The sequence below is a fragment of the Schistocerca serialis genome, chromosome 1 (assembly GCF_023864345.2).
Source record: "Schistocerca serialis cubense isolate TAMUIC-IGC-003099 chromosome 1, iqSchSeri2.2, whole genome shotgun sequence".
In the NCBI taxonomy this organism is placed as follows: domain Eukaryota; kingdom Metazoa; phylum Arthropoda; class Insecta; order Orthoptera; family Acrididae; genus Schistocerca; species Schistocerca serialis.
Window position 1 is genome coordinate 486,504,876 of NC_064638.1, and position 16,646 is coordinate 486,521,521.

The 16,646-nt window shown below is 43.2% G+C and overlaps 1 protein-coding gene across 5 annotated transcripts in view; it reads left to right on the top strand.

The window, feature by feature from the left end:
* Positions 1–16,646, top strand: part of LOC126473763 (G-protein coupled receptor Mth2-like) — a 641,204-nt gene that overhangs the window by 599,035 nt on the left and 25,523 nt on the right. For all 5 annotated transcript variants that reach the window (XM_050101033.1, XM_050101049.1, XM_050101059.1 and 2 more), the window contains one exon: positions 12,602–12,680. In XM_050101033.1, the coding sequence (XP_049956990.1) occupies positions 12,602–12,680 (79 nt within the window). The remainder of the gene's footprint in view (positions 1–12,601; positions 12,681–16,646) is intronic.

Consider the following 16,646-nt stretch of genomic DNA (forward strand, 5'->3'; position numbering starts at 1 on the left):
CCGAGCGGTTCTAGGCGCTTCAGTCTGGAACCGCGCGACCGCTACGATCGCAGGTTCGAATCCTGCCTCGGACATGGATGTGTGTGATGTCCTTAGGTTAGTTAGGTTTAAGTAGTTCTAAGTTCTAGGGGACTGATGACCTCAGATGTTGAGTCCCATAGTGCTCAGAGCCATTTAAACCATTTTTTCGGCAACTGACTACATGCATGTGAACATCACATTTTCACTGCAATCTAGAAAGAGTCGAAAAGCAGTCACAAATAACAAAGTTTTAATTGGTTCGCCGTGATGAGAAAAAGCATTTAAATTGTTGCATGCACATTATCAGCATTAATAAACTAATTATACAACAGACTACACACTCCTAAAAGAGTGTCATGATTAGATATATTTAATTTGTTGAAATGTACTGCTGACAAAGGCAGATCTACTTTCGTGACAATGTTTTTCGAACTAAGCTCACAAGGCACAGATGGGTACCTTGTGCATTCCTGTCGGGCGCATTGTCCTCCGCTGCTGACAATACACTGGCCATTGTGTTGTGCGACAGATCAATTGTTTATTTTTCTCAATAACAACTATTTTAGACAGAGATGGCGTGGCGGCGACGCGTCGCTTCGTGGTCCGCGACACGTCGGTCTGACACGCCGAAGGGACGCTTGGCACAGAACTCTAGATGGCGCGCTGCTGTTTTCATTAATCCGGAGTCATCCGATGTGCGTAAAAAATGATGAATTGTGTAACGAGACGCAGTTATTCTGAATGAGCCTCTGTGCAAGCCGTGTTATAGTGCGTAAAAATCCGTGAAATCGTCTGCTTCCATCTCGCACAGAAGGATACGTTGTCCTTGGCGTTGTCAATGACTGAAATCCAGTATTCCGGGTGGAAGGATATTTTGAGGGAAGAACAGCGCTCTGTTATTCGGTTATTGCATAGTGAAGGTGTGAAACCTATTGAAATTCATCGACGAATGAAGGTTCAGTGCGGTGATGCATGTTTGTCACAGCAGCAAGTCTACGAATGGAGTAGGAAGTTCGCAAATGGTGTGACTTCAGTGGAAGACGCTCCTCGTCCAGGTCAGGCACAACGAATTGTGACTCCACAGAACATTGCAGCAGTTGAAGCCACAGTGAAGGAAAACCGCCGAGTGACACTGAATGACATTGCAGCATGTTTACAGATTAGTCATGGGTCAGCACACCACATTGTGCATGATGTGCTCCAGTTTCACAAAGTGTCTGCAAGATGGGTGCCACGGAAGCTGACTCCTGAAATGAGAGAACGACGTGTTGATGCTTGTGAAGAACTTCTTCGGCGCTTTGAACGAGAAGGTGATGGCTTCCTTGCAAGAATCGTTACTGGGGACGAAACCTGGGTTCACTTCCACCAACCGGAAACGAAGAGATCGAGCAAGGAATGACGCCATTCCTCAACACCAAAACCAAAGAAGTTTCGAGCAGAACCATCAGAAGGGAAGGTTATGCTGACTCTCGTTTGGGACGAAAAAAGGCGTCATTTTGGAGCATTACATGCCTAGAGGGACCACTATCACCAGTGCATCATACACAAATCTCCTAAAAAATCATCTGCGGCCTGCAATCAAATCAACGCGACGTGGATTGCTGTCAGCAGGTGTCCTTTTGCAACATGACAATGCAAGGCCCCACACTGTCCGTACAACAGTTGCAGCAATCACAGACCTGCGTTTTGAGTATCTTCCTCTTCCACCATACTCACCAGACCTTGCCCCAAGTGATTTCCATATGTTTGGACCACTCAAAGACGCAATAGGAGGAGAGAAGTTCCGTTATGATGAAGAGGTACGCCACGTGGTGCATGAGTGGTTGAGTGGACTACCAAAAGAATTTTTTTCTTACGGAATTTTTGCACTTTGTAAGCGCTGGAGGACTTGCATTGAGTGTGGGGGAGATTCTGTTGAAAAGTGATACAGCTTTGTGCCACTTCTGCACAGTAAATAATGTTTAAAAAAATATTTAAGGCTTCCATTTTACCCACCCTCGTATTATGAAAAATAAGTATTCTGATCACAACATTCCAGTTTCGTTGTTTTTCTCCGGATACTGTCCTTCACTTTACCTAACGTAATGTAGAAACACTTTTGAGACATTCTCTGAAAATGCTGGAACGTTCGGGATACATGTTCAGTTCTTTCATTACGTAGAATGTTCTACAATTCTTCTCTTTTTTCACCATAACGGGTGTACCCAATATCTTGGTCACTGCTCAACATTAACGACTTACGAGACGTACAGTGCACCAATAGCTTCGTCTGAGAAAGACGACATGGTGTGATCCATTCGTAGCACGACCGTCCCACGTCTCTCTGACGGGAGGCCACTTCACTGCGAATTGCTCAGGTCCCGACCGCGCCACGTCCCTACCCATACGGCACCAGACGTCCACGCCACGCCTAAGACAGCGCTCGGAACCAGATCAAAATTCGCAAAGCTGTTGCAAAAAAACAAGATACTTCCACATTAGACGCCTTGGTCTATTTCTTGTTGGGGCTGCGCATATGGTTAATTTTGCCCGTACAAGTGTAGCGTTATCAGCGCTGTCGCTGTCTGTCGCGTGATGCTGTCTTCCCGTGACGGATCGCACCGCCAGATAAATTATGTGGCGCAGTCCGGCGTCCTGTGTGACAACCGCGCGTCGTTGGTTTCGTAAACGCTGAGTGGTGTTGCTTGTAAAGCGGAGTGACGCCGCTGTCATTGTTGCTGATAAGGGAAAAACGGGATCCGTGTCATCGACGGGTACGCCCTTCTCTCATCTGATACTGCTGCCACATACCCACATTGGAACAAAAATTTATATCAATACTCTGTAACATACTTCATTTCTTCACTATGATATATTTTATATGATGGTAAGACCTTTTTATAAGTTTATTTTCCCGGTCTTCTTCTATTGAGGCAAGAACGATGTTAAGGGATACAAAACAAAAGTGACTGGACTGAGATTTTATTGACAGCCTGCACGCAACGTGTTATATTGGATGGAGAGTCATAGACAGGTGTAGAAGTAACTTTACGCGAGCGCCAGGAAATTAAGTTGAGATCCTTGCTGTTCGAGTAGAATATTAATGGCCTGCCACACAATATTAATAGCAGCTTCAGACTTTTTGCTCGTGACTCAGGTATCTACACTACTGGTCATTAAAATTGCTACACCAACAAGAAATGCAGATGATAAACGAGTATTCATTGGACAAATATATTATACTAGAACTGACATATGACTACATTTTCACGCAATTTGGGTGCATAGATCCTGAGAAATCAGTACCCAGAACAACCACCCCTGGCCGTAATAACGGCCTTGATACGCCTGGGCATTGAGTCAAACAGAGCTTGGATGGCGTGTACAGTTACAGCTGCCCATGCAGCTTCAACACGATACCACAGTTCATCAAGAGTAGTGACTGGCGTATTGTGACAAGCCAGTTGCTAGGCCACCATTCACCAGACGTTTTCAATTGATGAGAGATCTGGAGAATGTGCTGGCCAGGGCAGCAGTCGAACATTTTCTGTATCCAGAAAGGCCCGTACAGGACCTGCAACATGCGGTCGTGCATTATCCTGCTGAAATATAGGGTCCGCAGGGATCGAATGAAGGGTAGACCACGGGTCGTAACACATCTGAAATGTAACATCCACTGTTCAAAGTGACGTCAATGCGAACAAGAGGTGACCGAGACGTGTAACCAATGGCACCCCATACTATCACGCTGGGTGAAACGCCAGTATGCCGATGATGAATACACGCTTCCAATGTGCGTTCACCGCGATGTCACCAAACACGGATGCGACCATCACGATGCTGTAAACAGAACCTGGATTCATCCGAAAAAATGACGTTTTGCCATTCGTGCACCCAGGTTCGTCGTTGAGTACACCATAGCAGGCGCTCCTGTCTGTGATGCAGCGTCAAGGGTAACCGCAGCCATAGTCTCCGAGCTGATAGTACATGCTACTGCAAATGTCGTCGAACTGTTCATGCAGATGGTTGATGTCTTGCAAACGTCCCCATCTGTTGTCTCAGGGATCGAGACGTGGCTGCACTATCCGTTACAGCCAAGCGGATAAGATGCCTGTCGTCTCGACTGCTAGTGACACGAGGCCGCTAGGATCCAGCACGGCGTTCCGTATTACCCTCCCCCTTCTGAACCCACCAATTCCATGTTCTGCTAACAGTCATTGGATCTCGACCAACGCGAGCAGCAATGTCACGATACGATAAGCCGCAATCGCGATAGGCTACAATCCGACCTTTATCAAAGTCGGAAACGTGATGGTACACATTTCTCCTCCTTACACGAGGCATCACAACGTTTCACCAGGCAACGCCGGTCAATTGCTGTTTGTGTATGAGAAATCGGATGGAAACTTTCCTCATGTCAGCACGTTGTAGGTGTCGCCACCGGCGCCAACCTTGTGTGAATGCTTTGAAAAGCTAATCATTTGCGTAGTGCAGCATCTTCTTCCTGTCTGTTAAATTTCGCGTCTGTAGCACGTCATGTTCGTGGTGTAGCAATTTTAATGGCCAGTAGTGTACATACGTATAAGTGGCAGTCAATTGAAGACAAGAAAGATAGAAAAAAGTGAGTAAACTTTTTATTATTTGAAAAGCATTCACCATATCTGTTAATACATTTATGCCACTGCGAGACAAGATGATCAATGCCTTCTTAGAAAAATGTTTGCGGTAGCCTCCGAAACCATGATAGTACCCAGGGGTCGTTCATCTCTTCGTCCGAAGCAAATCGACAACCACAAACGTATTTCTTCAGGGCTTGAAAGACATGGAAATCGTCTGGGGAGAGATCGGGACAGTTTTTAGGACGTGCAAGGGCTTCCCAGCGAGATTTCTGCAGCGCAGTCGCAATAACCTTGATAACATTTCGGCCCGGCGATGATCGCTCACTGAGTGTAACCGGCCCATTTAACCTGCACCATCGCTGCTCACCCCGGTGTTCGCTACATACCTCGCCAGCCGATGATGTCAAGCTGGTTAGTGTTTCGCTCCGCGACAGTCGCCACATGTCCTGAAACCTACGTCGTGACTGGTTGCTACAGTTACTCGTGAAATGGTTGCACGGGAAAATTCCCACTCCATTGCTACCTCGGAGATGCTGTGTCCCATCGCTCGTGCGCTGACTATTACACCACATTAAAACTCACTTAAATCTTGATATTCTACCACTGAAGTAGCAGTAACTGATCTAACAACTACGCCAAACACTTGTTGTCTTACCTAGGGTCACACAGTCAGTGCCGTGTTTGGCTCTTCCTCGGAGCGCAGTTTCTCGCACAGTGTACATAGCTTCCAGACCCCCATACTCTGCAAACTACTGTGAACCGCGTGGCAGAAGGTACTTCCCATTGTCCACATATTAGTTATGAGGCGAACGAAAAGTGACTTTTTACACTGAAGTGCTAAAGGAACTAGTATACCTGCCTAATATCATGGACTCGACTAATGTAGTGCTACAGGGAACTGACACCATGAATCCGGCAGGGCTGTTCATAAATCCGTAAGAGTACGGTGGAGTGCAGATCTCTTCTGAACAACACGTTGCAAGGCATCCCAGATATGCTCAATAATGTTCATGTCTGGGGAGTTTGGTGGCCAGCGGAAGTGTTTAAACTCAGAAGAGTGCTCGTACTGGAGCCACTCTGTAGCAATTCTGGACGTATGGGGAGTCGCATTGTCCTGCTGGAATTGACCAAGTCCGTTGGAATGTACTATGGGCATGAATGGATGCAGGTCATCAGACAGGATGCTTACGTACGTGTCACCTGTCAGAGTCGTATCTAGACGTATCAGGGGTCCCATGTCACTCCAACTGCACAAGCCCCACACCATTACAGAGCCTCCACCAGCTAGAACAGTCCCCTGCTGACATGAAGGGTCCATGGATTCATTAGGTTATCTCCATACCCGTACACGTCCATCCGCTCGATGCAATTGGAAGGGAGACATGTCCGACCAGGCAACATTTTTCCAGTCATCAACAGTCCAATGTCGGTGTTGGCTGGCCCAGGCGAGGCATAAAGCTTTGTGTTGTGCAATCATCGAGAGTACTCGAGTGGGCCTTCTGCTCCGTAAGGCCATATCGATGATGTTTCGTTGAATTGTTCGCACTCTGACACTTGTTGACGGCCCAGCATTGAAATTTGTAGCAGTTTGAGGATGGGTCGCACTTCTGTCACGTTGAACGATTCTCTTTAGTCGTCATCGGTCCCATTCTTGCAGGACCTTTTTCCGGCCGTAGCGATGACGGAGATTTGATGTTTTACTGTATTGCTGATATTCACGGTACACTCTTGAAATGGTTGCACGGGAAAATCCGCACTACATTGCTGTGTCCCATCGCTCGTGCGCTGACTATAACACCACATTAAAACTGACTTAAATCTTGATAACATACCACTGAAGCAGCAGTAACCGATCTAACAACTACGCCAAACACTTGTTGTCTTACATACGCGTTGTCAACGGCAGCACCGTATTCTGCCTGTTTACATATCTCTATACTTGAATACGCATGCCTATACCAGTTACTTCGGCGCTTCAGTGTTAATACCACTGTACAAACGTAATTAGATTAATATTGTTCTTGCGATCACTGCAAGATCGATATGTAGGGAGCTGTAGTATATGCCTAGATTCCTTCTTTGTTACTGATACTTAAAGCTTTGTTATGTTATGAGAAATGGACAGTCTCGTGGATGAAACAAACGAGACTGTTGATGTTGTCCTTCCCTCTACACTTTTCATATCCGCTGATAGTTCTATTTCGTATGGATGCCACATACTTGAGGAATATTCCAAGATGGTGTTCCGTAGGCAATGTCCACTGTAGACTGACTGGTTTTTCACAGTATCCTCTATTAATGGAACCTCCATACATAGACGGTAGTGCTTGTTGTGAGCTTATAATTACAAGAATGAGATGCGCAAATTACCATTTTGAAAAGGCACTTATTTCAGCCTTTTTTGAACGCAGAGCTATCTGTGACACTTGGCGTAGATTATCACAAGCTCTTCATGATGAACAACTTTAGGAATAATAATTTTTTGAAATTAGTTTCTCTGTTTCAGCTAATTTATCGTTTTCTTTTTTCGATAGAATATCAGCACAAAAATCTGTAAGCGGCAGGTGTAGATGAAAACTGACGAATTATTACTCCAGAATCGGTAGGCCTACCGATCAGTCTTCCACAGAAATTACGTTCATAATGTTGGGTCGAATCTTCACTTCTTTAACTATTCTGGTCTAATATTATTTAAAATAAACTGTTAGAATAAATGCTCCGAATAAGTTTTGAGCTGTTGACAGAAAATGTGAAAGTATCTGCAGTGTGGACGAGAGACATTCAAAAGTTGGATTCATATCTCTTCTTGTTTCTTCTTTTTAATAACTACATGTTTGTCTTGATAGATCACTATTACGTCCTCACATTACGCTGACAGTATTGTTTTAGTTGACACACTGCAACTGATTTACTGAACTAGCCATGTTAACAAATGCGCGATAAACATTCTCGGCGAGAAGCGAAATGCCTACGGCCTACGCGACAACCAAGCAGCGATGTGCAAGCAGAATGCTAGTATATTGTGACAGCCACAAAGACTACCTGCGAAAAGCGAGGTGCCAGCCGGGCGGCTGCAGCATAAACGTACCCTATAGCTACAAAAATTATGTTATGGCATTTCTCAGCCTCGGGCCCTACAAATAGCGTCACCAGTAGTTAGGGCTTCTTCGAAAATCATAACCAGAGAATCTGTTTAAAAACCAAGAAAAATAAAGATAGTAAAATACCAGCCGCTGAGTTGCAAGTCTTTTCAGTTGACATCACAATGGGCGACTTGCATGTCGATCATGATGAAATGATGATGATGATGGCAACCCAGTCCCCGAGCGGAAAAAATTTCAGCCCCGACCAGGAATCGAAACCAGGCCTGCTGCATGGCAATCAGACCAAACTAACTTCTATACACGAATGTACAATACATAATAACCTGTCAACTGAACAATCCAGGAAAGGCGCTCAAAATGTGGACATACCTTCGTTCTGTTAAGTGATAGTACAAAGTTGATACCTCTTAAATCGCAAACATTCGATTAAAAATATCCACAATATAAAATTGGTAGCGAGAGAAAGCCTTCTCAAAGTGAAAACAAGTGAGAAATATGAACTACTCGTGTAGATAAACAAAAAGTACACTAGAATCAAGCCTGCAGAATCGATTCGCGATTGGTGAACTGGTAGCTGTGATCACAAATGCGCGCGAAATAGCTGTATTGAAACAACTATTAAATCAAAGTGTGAGTAGGCAGAAAACGGAAATCCAACAAAGGGAAGTGCAAAAACCAGGGAGAAGAAGCATCCCAACAGGTCATAAAATACTTCTACAACGTTTTTGTTATGGAAATCGCTTTGTTCACTCGCACCTGCGGATACTATTTTGATTAATAACATTTTCAAGCTCTCCAAATGGCCTCAAGAACATAATTACAGGCCCTAGACGTTAACCTATGCAGCCGACTTTATGTTTGGATTTTTAAAAATAAGAACCAAAAGCTGTTTCATTACTGTAAAATACAAACAACTATTACAAATTAAGTCACGGAAATACTGATCTGCTTTTTGATATAAATTATAGATTTCCTTTACTCTGATTGGAAGTCATTTTCAGTCTTCCAATTGCACTGTTCTTTAACCTGGGCATCAGAAGATCTGTTCGTTTGATGCAGGGGCGGATCCAGTGGCCAGGGGGCGGGGGGGGGGGGGGGGACAAGGGGGCAATTGCCCTTTTCTTATTGTTAATATTTACATTCATGAGGAAAAACAGCTTATTATGAGCATAAAATGAAGTAATTAACAATATAAGATGATTTCCTGAACACAGTCAAATACCCTATTATAACTTTTCGCAGTCGTATCGTCATTGCTGCGTGTAAACACATGCGCGAATTCGATGGCAACATTCTGTCAAATGAAAGCAATTGGTGAACTAATTTCGAAGATTTAAGAATGGAAACAAATGAACATTAGCATTTTTATAGATTATTTTACATTAGCAGTCAGTCACAGAGTTTTTCAAGTGCACGTGCCGTATTTGAAGAATATTTTTTAGGTAATGCAGTAAGTTATTTCATTAAACACACTTAACACACAGCGGTACACAATTAAACTAAAAACAGAAAATATATATATATATATATATATATATATATATATATATATATATATATATATATATATATATATATATATATGTGTGTGTGTGTGTGTGTGTGTGTGTGTGTGTGTGCGCGCGCGCGCGTATAGACTATTACTATTAGTGGTTTTATTTGGAATTAATTTTTTAGAAGGCAGGTACCAAAAACTTTGCCCCTCCCCCCCTGCTGACCGAGATCCTGGATCCGCCCCTGGTATGATGTATGTACGGTTTCGGACAGGTGCCACATTTTATCTAATACACTCCAGACGTTATTTGTTATGAACTACTCTACCTTATGCGATATTTGTTATCGAAGTTGATCGTTATCACTGGCATGTAAGTTTTATCCATAAGGAAAGACCGCACACACTGTTCAGACGCTCTTCCTCCTTAATGTAAAAAAGCACATTTCTGCCGTTGTGTTTTGCGTTTGTCAACAACACTGCTCGTCCATTTCTCATCAAATTTCTTTTGTTAGTTAATAACATCATTTGCTTATAACTTAGCTAACAGGTGAATGAAGATATTTTGCCATTATCTTTTGTTTTCTTCATTTTATAATACGAGTCCCCAAGCGAGGTTGTTAGCACACTGGACTCGCATTCGGAAGGATGACGGTTCAAACCTGCGTTCGACCATCCTGATTTAGGTTTCCCTATATCGCTGCAGGCAGATGCCAGGATGGTTCCTTTGAAACATCACGGCTGACTTCCTTCCCCATCCTTCTCTAATCCGATGGGACCGATGATGTTGATGTTTGTTCCTGTCCCCCAAATCAATTAATCAATCAATACCAGTCATCAAATTCTCCACTCATACTTTGCATTTTATAGGAACAGTAAACATCATAGAAGTCAAAATAGCATTAATGTCTTAAGACGTGCTGCTTATGGTCAGGACTGCCCAACTTCTTGAATGTTTATGAGATGTAAATGTATGTCTGTGTACCTGTAAAAAGCAGATGGGAATAGTTGTATAACCAAATTGGCCTACAGTATGAAGTACGTAAATGCTATTATCAGCAGTTCAACAACCTTGGCTAAAAACTGTTGTTATTAATCAATCAGTGTTGGAAAGAGAACACAAATCTCACATTTCCTAGTGGAAACAATTTGCAATGAGTAGTCTTCTTCGAAAACATGAGAGAGATGGTCCAGTTTAATGGCTCCTGCAGTAGATGGGTCCTCATCAACAGTTTGCTCCAATTCCATGGCACTAAGTACAGCAATGGGCTTTGAGCCCTGAATAAGGATGGACACTACTGGTAGTAGAAACTGTATGTATTCACTCAAAGTTATAGGACAAATTTTGATGATGATATTTTCCTCCATGGTTCAAACAGACTACTTCAGAGTCAATGAACAATATGGTGTTAATGCAAAAGATTCATTTTGGCCACAGATATGTGTTGTTGTTGTTGTTGTTGTTGTGGTCTTCAGTCCTGAGACTGGTTTGATGCAGCTCTCCATGCTACTCTATCCTGTGCAAGATGCTTCATCTCCCAGTACCTACTGCAACCTACATCCTTCTGAATCTGCTTAGTGTATTCACCTCTTGGTCTCCCTCTACGATTTTTATCCTCCATGCTGCCCTCCAATACTAAATTGGTGATCCCTTGATGCCTCAGAACATGTCCTACCAACCGATCCCTTCTTCTGGTCAAGTTGTGCCACAAAACTTCTCTTCACCCCAATCCTATTCAATACTTCCTCATTAGTTATGTGATCTTCCTATCTAATCTTCAGCATTCTTCTGTAGCACCACATTTCGAAAGCTTCTATTCTCTCCTTGTCCAAACTATTTATCGTCCATGTTTCACTTCCATACATGGCTACACTCCATGCAAATACTTTCAGAAACGACTTTCTGACACTTAAATCTATACTCGATGTTAACAAATTTCTCTTCTTCAGAAACGCTTTCCTTGCCATTGCCAGCCTACATTTTATATCCTCTCTACTTCAACCATAATCAGTTATTTTGCTCCCCAAATAGCAAAACTCCTTTACTACTTTAAGTGTCTCATTTCCTAATCTAATTCCCTCAGCATCACCCGACTTAATTTGACTACATTCCATTATCCTCATTTTGCTTTTGTTGATGTTCATCTTATATCCTCCTTTCAAGACACTGTCCATTCCATTCAACTGCTCTTCCAAGTCCTTTGCTGTCTCTGACAGAATTACAATGTCATCGGCGAACCTCAAAGTTTTTATTTCTTCTCCATGGATTTTAATACCTACTCCGAATTTTTCTTTTGTTTCCTTTACTGCTTGCTCAATATACAGATTGAATAACATCGGGGAGAGGCGACAACCCTGTCTTACTCCCTTCCCAACCACTGCTTCCCTTTCATGTCCCTCGACTCTTATAACTTCCATCTGGTTTCTGTACAAATTGTAAATAGCCTTTCGCTCCCTGTATTTTACCCCTGCCACCTTTAGAATTTGAAAGAGAGTATTCCAGTCAACATTGTCAAAAGCTTTCTCTAAGTCTACAAATGCTAGAAACGTATGTTTGCCTTTCCTTAATCTTTCTTCTAAGGTAAGTCGTAAGGTCAGTATCGCTTCAAGTGTTCCAGTATTTCTACGGAATCCAAACTGATCTTCCAAGAGGTCGGCTTCTACTAGTTTTTCCATTTGTCTGTAAAGAATTTGTGTTAGTATTTTGCAGCTGTGGCTTATTAAACTGATTGTTCGGTAATTTTCACATCTGTCAACACAGATATGTTTAGTATAACTAATTTATAGGAATAAGTTTGCCACTGTCTGATATAAATACTGATTATTTGTTTCTCTGTGTCTATAGTCTCTTCACATTTTATTCATTAAAGAACATGAAATGACCCTTGAAGTAGTGTCTGCTACACGTCATGTGATGCCTCTTGGCAGTGAGACAGAACAGTACGAAAATCTGAGTTCATAAAGCAAGGGTCCCACGACCACATGCTCACTCACATGAGATACTTTTCCCCTATGAATTTCAACAGACCACAGACTCTTTTTAAACGGTTTAAGAAGTACATTCGTTGATGCTACTCTTCATGACATCAAGGGTTGTGATGCACAATATCCTAAAGCAAATGAAATATTTTGTACTCTGCTAGGATACTACAGTGTATAAAAAACTTCTTTCCAAATGACATGTCCATCTGATGCAAACCATCTGCAATATCTAAAACACCCGTCATTTATAACTGAAAGTTTGTTCAAAGTTAAATACTGACAACTATTGCAAATTAAATCAAGGAAATACTGGTTTGCTTTTTCGATATAAATTATAGATTTCTTTTACTCTGGGTGGAAGTCATTTTGAGTGTGTTAATGGCACTGTTCTTTCCTTGTTACAGCCTTCATCATCTACTTTTCATTCCTGGCAAGTTTCTTCTGGCTCAATGTAATGTGCTTCGACATCTTTTGGACATTCAGGTAAAGCCTTGCAGTACTATATTCATCATTTAAAAGAAGGAAATTTGTTATGTTCATAGAAACATTGGAATTTGAAATCTGCAGAATGATTAAATCAAAATAAAGTCTTATATAGGCTGTAAATTTTCTAAATAATTTGTTCCTTAAACTTGAAATATGTGTTAACATGGTGGGAAGGGATATTTATGTTTATTTTAAACAAACACAATACGAAGGACAGTAATGAGTATGTGTGTCATGAACAGCTGTCAAAATATGAAGCTGTTTAAAGAGGTCTCTATAGTACATTATTGGGATGTCACTCAGTGGTCACTGGAAATGCAGACTGAATTTATTCATATTTAAATAACCTATAGCTGTAATCATGCTTACTGCAGTTGAACAAAAGCATTTACTCTAATCTAGAGTGTGGCTTTTCCAATTTTCAGATTATGCTGTATTTGTTGTACCAAAGTCTAGTTTCTATCTATTTCTTGAGTTTCATTATTTGAATAATTTTACAGTAACAGGTTTTGGCATTCTTAAGTATGCTGTAGTAGATGAACAGTGGTTGAATGGTATAATTAGTAAAAGCAGCAGCCTTTCCCTTTTAAAATGGTACCTTTTAGTCTGTAGGACATTAATTTGCAGCCTCTCTTAATTGTGAAAGGGAATGTCATTGTCAAATCCTTCATCACCACTGTTAAGACACTTGTTGAGTGAAGCACACTGTAGTGAATGATGATTCCTTGGTTGAAACAAAGAACCCTTTATTCAAAACATAGGTTGGATAACCAGCGGAAGATTGATTGTGATCACTTAAAAGTGACAGAAACAAAGTCCACTGGCCTGATACAAATTCAGAGGGAAGCCTCATCCCGAGTGAGTGGAGGAATGGCATCCAGGAGGGCCGTGCTGTGTGATATACTGTAAAGCAGTACAGAGATGGTGCGATGTAGAACAGAGAGTCTGGAGCTGGTCTCGGTGAGTTCCAATTGAGAAGCCACACGATGTAGCCTGTCCCTGGCCCGGGACTGAGTGAGCAACTGAATGCTGCCTCTGGAGGCTGTGCTTCTCATTAAATATCCAGCAGGTGGAAGTATGTCCACAACCACATGGCGTGTGGATGGTACATGTTTCCTCTATGGCACTGCCACCATTTTCCAGATAAATGCGCAGCTCAGAAGAATGGCTGGTGCCCCCTAGTGGCGCCTGTAATGAGCAGAGTATCAACAGACTGTTTGTAGACTGTATTGTGTCCACAATATGCAAAGAACCTGTGGTATTTATAAATAGTCTTTGGAGGACAGACACCTGCAGGCCAAAGGTAAGCAATGCACAGGGCAAAGACATTGTGCTGCAAGAGTAACATAGTCAGCCTACAGCTGATTTGAAAACCCCTAACGTCTTGAGAATCTGGTGAAGCCAACTTGGCTGAGGCCACAAATTCTGCATTGGAGCTTCCCTTGGGTGATGTGAGAATTTGAACAGAACAGGGTGTCCAGAGCAGGTGCAACCCCATCCCAGGAACATAGGACTAAAGTTGTGAAGCAGACACTGTCCAGGTTGTAGCTGGCCTGGCAGTACTGTGAAGAGAAAATATAGGAGAATTATTATTAGTGTAAATTGCAACCAGATGTGAGCTGCCCAGTGGCCCATGGAGGCACGTCTGGTGACCCAGTGTTGACTCCTTATGAGGCACGAAAGCGCTAGTTGCCACAGAATGGCAGCAGTGGTGATGGAGGTGCTGGAACACTGGGTGACAGGGTTCAACCAATGCTACGCCAGCAGTGTGGCACTGACAACAACAGATGTAGAAAAATGGCTCTGAGCACTATGGGACTTAACAGCTGTGGTCATCAGTCCCCTAGAACTTAGAACTACTTAAACCTAACTAACCTAAGGACATCACACACATCCATGCCCGAGGCAGGATTCGAACCTGCGACCGTAGCAGTCGCGCGGTTCCGTACTGCGCGCCTAGAACCGCGAGACCACCGCGGCCGGCCAGATGTAGCAGCAGTGGCCACTGACGTACCTGTGAACAGTAGTCACTGGCTGTGAGAGCAGGAGTGATACTACAAAAAGAAAAGAAAGGTCCAAGAAGAGGAGAGACTAGGGCAGTGGAAAAGGTTGCTGCTAAATACGGGCTGCAGAAGGGAACTGGAAGAAGCTGGCCAGGGAGGGCCAGGGCACAGAAGCGCCCAGGAAGAAGAGGAATCTACACTGCAATGAAGAACGTGTGGTGCAGCAAAGCAGAGGCACATAGTGCTGCGCTGTCCATGAGAAAATTAAGTTGACCATGACTGCAGCAGCTGAATGCAGCTGTGCACAATGGTGGGCTTTCCTGTGAGAGAACAGTATTGGTTTCAGCTGTAGTGGACTTGGGGTATGAGACTGGGACTGCAGACTGTATACACTGAATTAGTGAAGATGTACTGCCAGCCTGGAATGAGACCAGCCACAGCTGCACCAAGGCAAAGGTGTGGAAAATGAGAGCAGCATCGAGCACAGCTAGGAAATGGGAGTGGTTGAATGGAAACTAAATCATGGTTCTATGAGCAGAGAGTTGACCATGGCTCGTTGTCATGGACACGCAGCTTGAGGCACGATGGGAGGGAATGTACTTGGGGGCCCTTGGCACCAGAAGAAGCAGTGCTACACCCTCACAAGGGACAATAGCCATGGCTGCACCCTCATGGTACAGATGCAGGACAACAGACAGAAGCAGTGTTAGGATTACGGCCAGAGGGGGCGGCGAGTGGGTGGTGGGTGAGGTCAGAAGCAGTGAGACTGGAGGGGCATCTGAGGAGCCAATGATACGTTCTCGGCTGTGAAACCCTCATGACAAGAGTCAGTCGTGGCTACATCTTCGTGGCAAAGGCGCGAAATGGCAGGGGAGCAAAGGGCCGATGGGAGGATATGTAATGGCTGGGCAGGACAACAATGGCTGATGACCCCGGAGCTGCAGCATGCGGACTCAAACCTAATTGCCAATGTACTTCCGGGCAATGTCAGTCTTGAGAGAAACGCTGATCGTGGCTGCAATGTGCAGAGCAGTATCAGTCAAGGCTGGAGGTGTGTGGCGGACAGGCACTGGATGAGATGAGGAGATGGCACAAGAGCCAGTGAAGGTACTGATGCTAAGTCTCATACCCGTGACAAGTCATCCCTCGTTGCTTTATTTTTCCACAGACCCTTACAGCAGTGATGAACCATCGCATGTGACATTGTTTCATCATCATCAATGACCCCCTAGAAACGCAGTTGGAATAGCAAACACACCCATGAGATTCAAGTCCATGCAGTTCACAGAAGTGCAAGAGATGTACACACAGCATGAAGTCATGACTCAAGCAAAGTATGCAACCTGACTAATAATAAGGCAATGTCACTTGTAATGAGACAAAAGTGTAGCATAAGACATGATTCTATCCTCGTTCTCACTGTTAAGTCCTGTTTTTATCCCTTTCACCAATATTAAGTTCCTCATCACCACTGTTAGGACCGGTATTGGGTGATGCATGTAGTAGTGAATGATGATTCCCAGGTTGAAGTAAACTCTTTATTCATGGCACAAATTCACAATAAAATTATTTTGTGTAACATCTGCAAGATATTTCATGATTACTTGAAAGTAACACAAACAAAGTCCACTGCATTATACCAATTCTGAGGGAAGCCTCTTCCTTAGTGACTGTAGCATTGTTCGGTAGGGCCACACTGTGAGCATTACAGGAAGCAGTGTGGTGAAGTATACTAGCCACATTTAATTATGGTCATTAACATAATCTACAGAATTAATTCATCATTTGAGGGGAAGTCACAAAGTTTTAACTACCACCTCAGAAAAGATCAAGCAGCAACCAAGAAACTTAGTCCTTCTCCACACATTAACCCTACAATGTAACATTTTTCTCAATGATGGATGACTTAGCGAAGACCTCAGTAGTAAAGTATGCATTTCAGCATTTCAGAAAACATTCC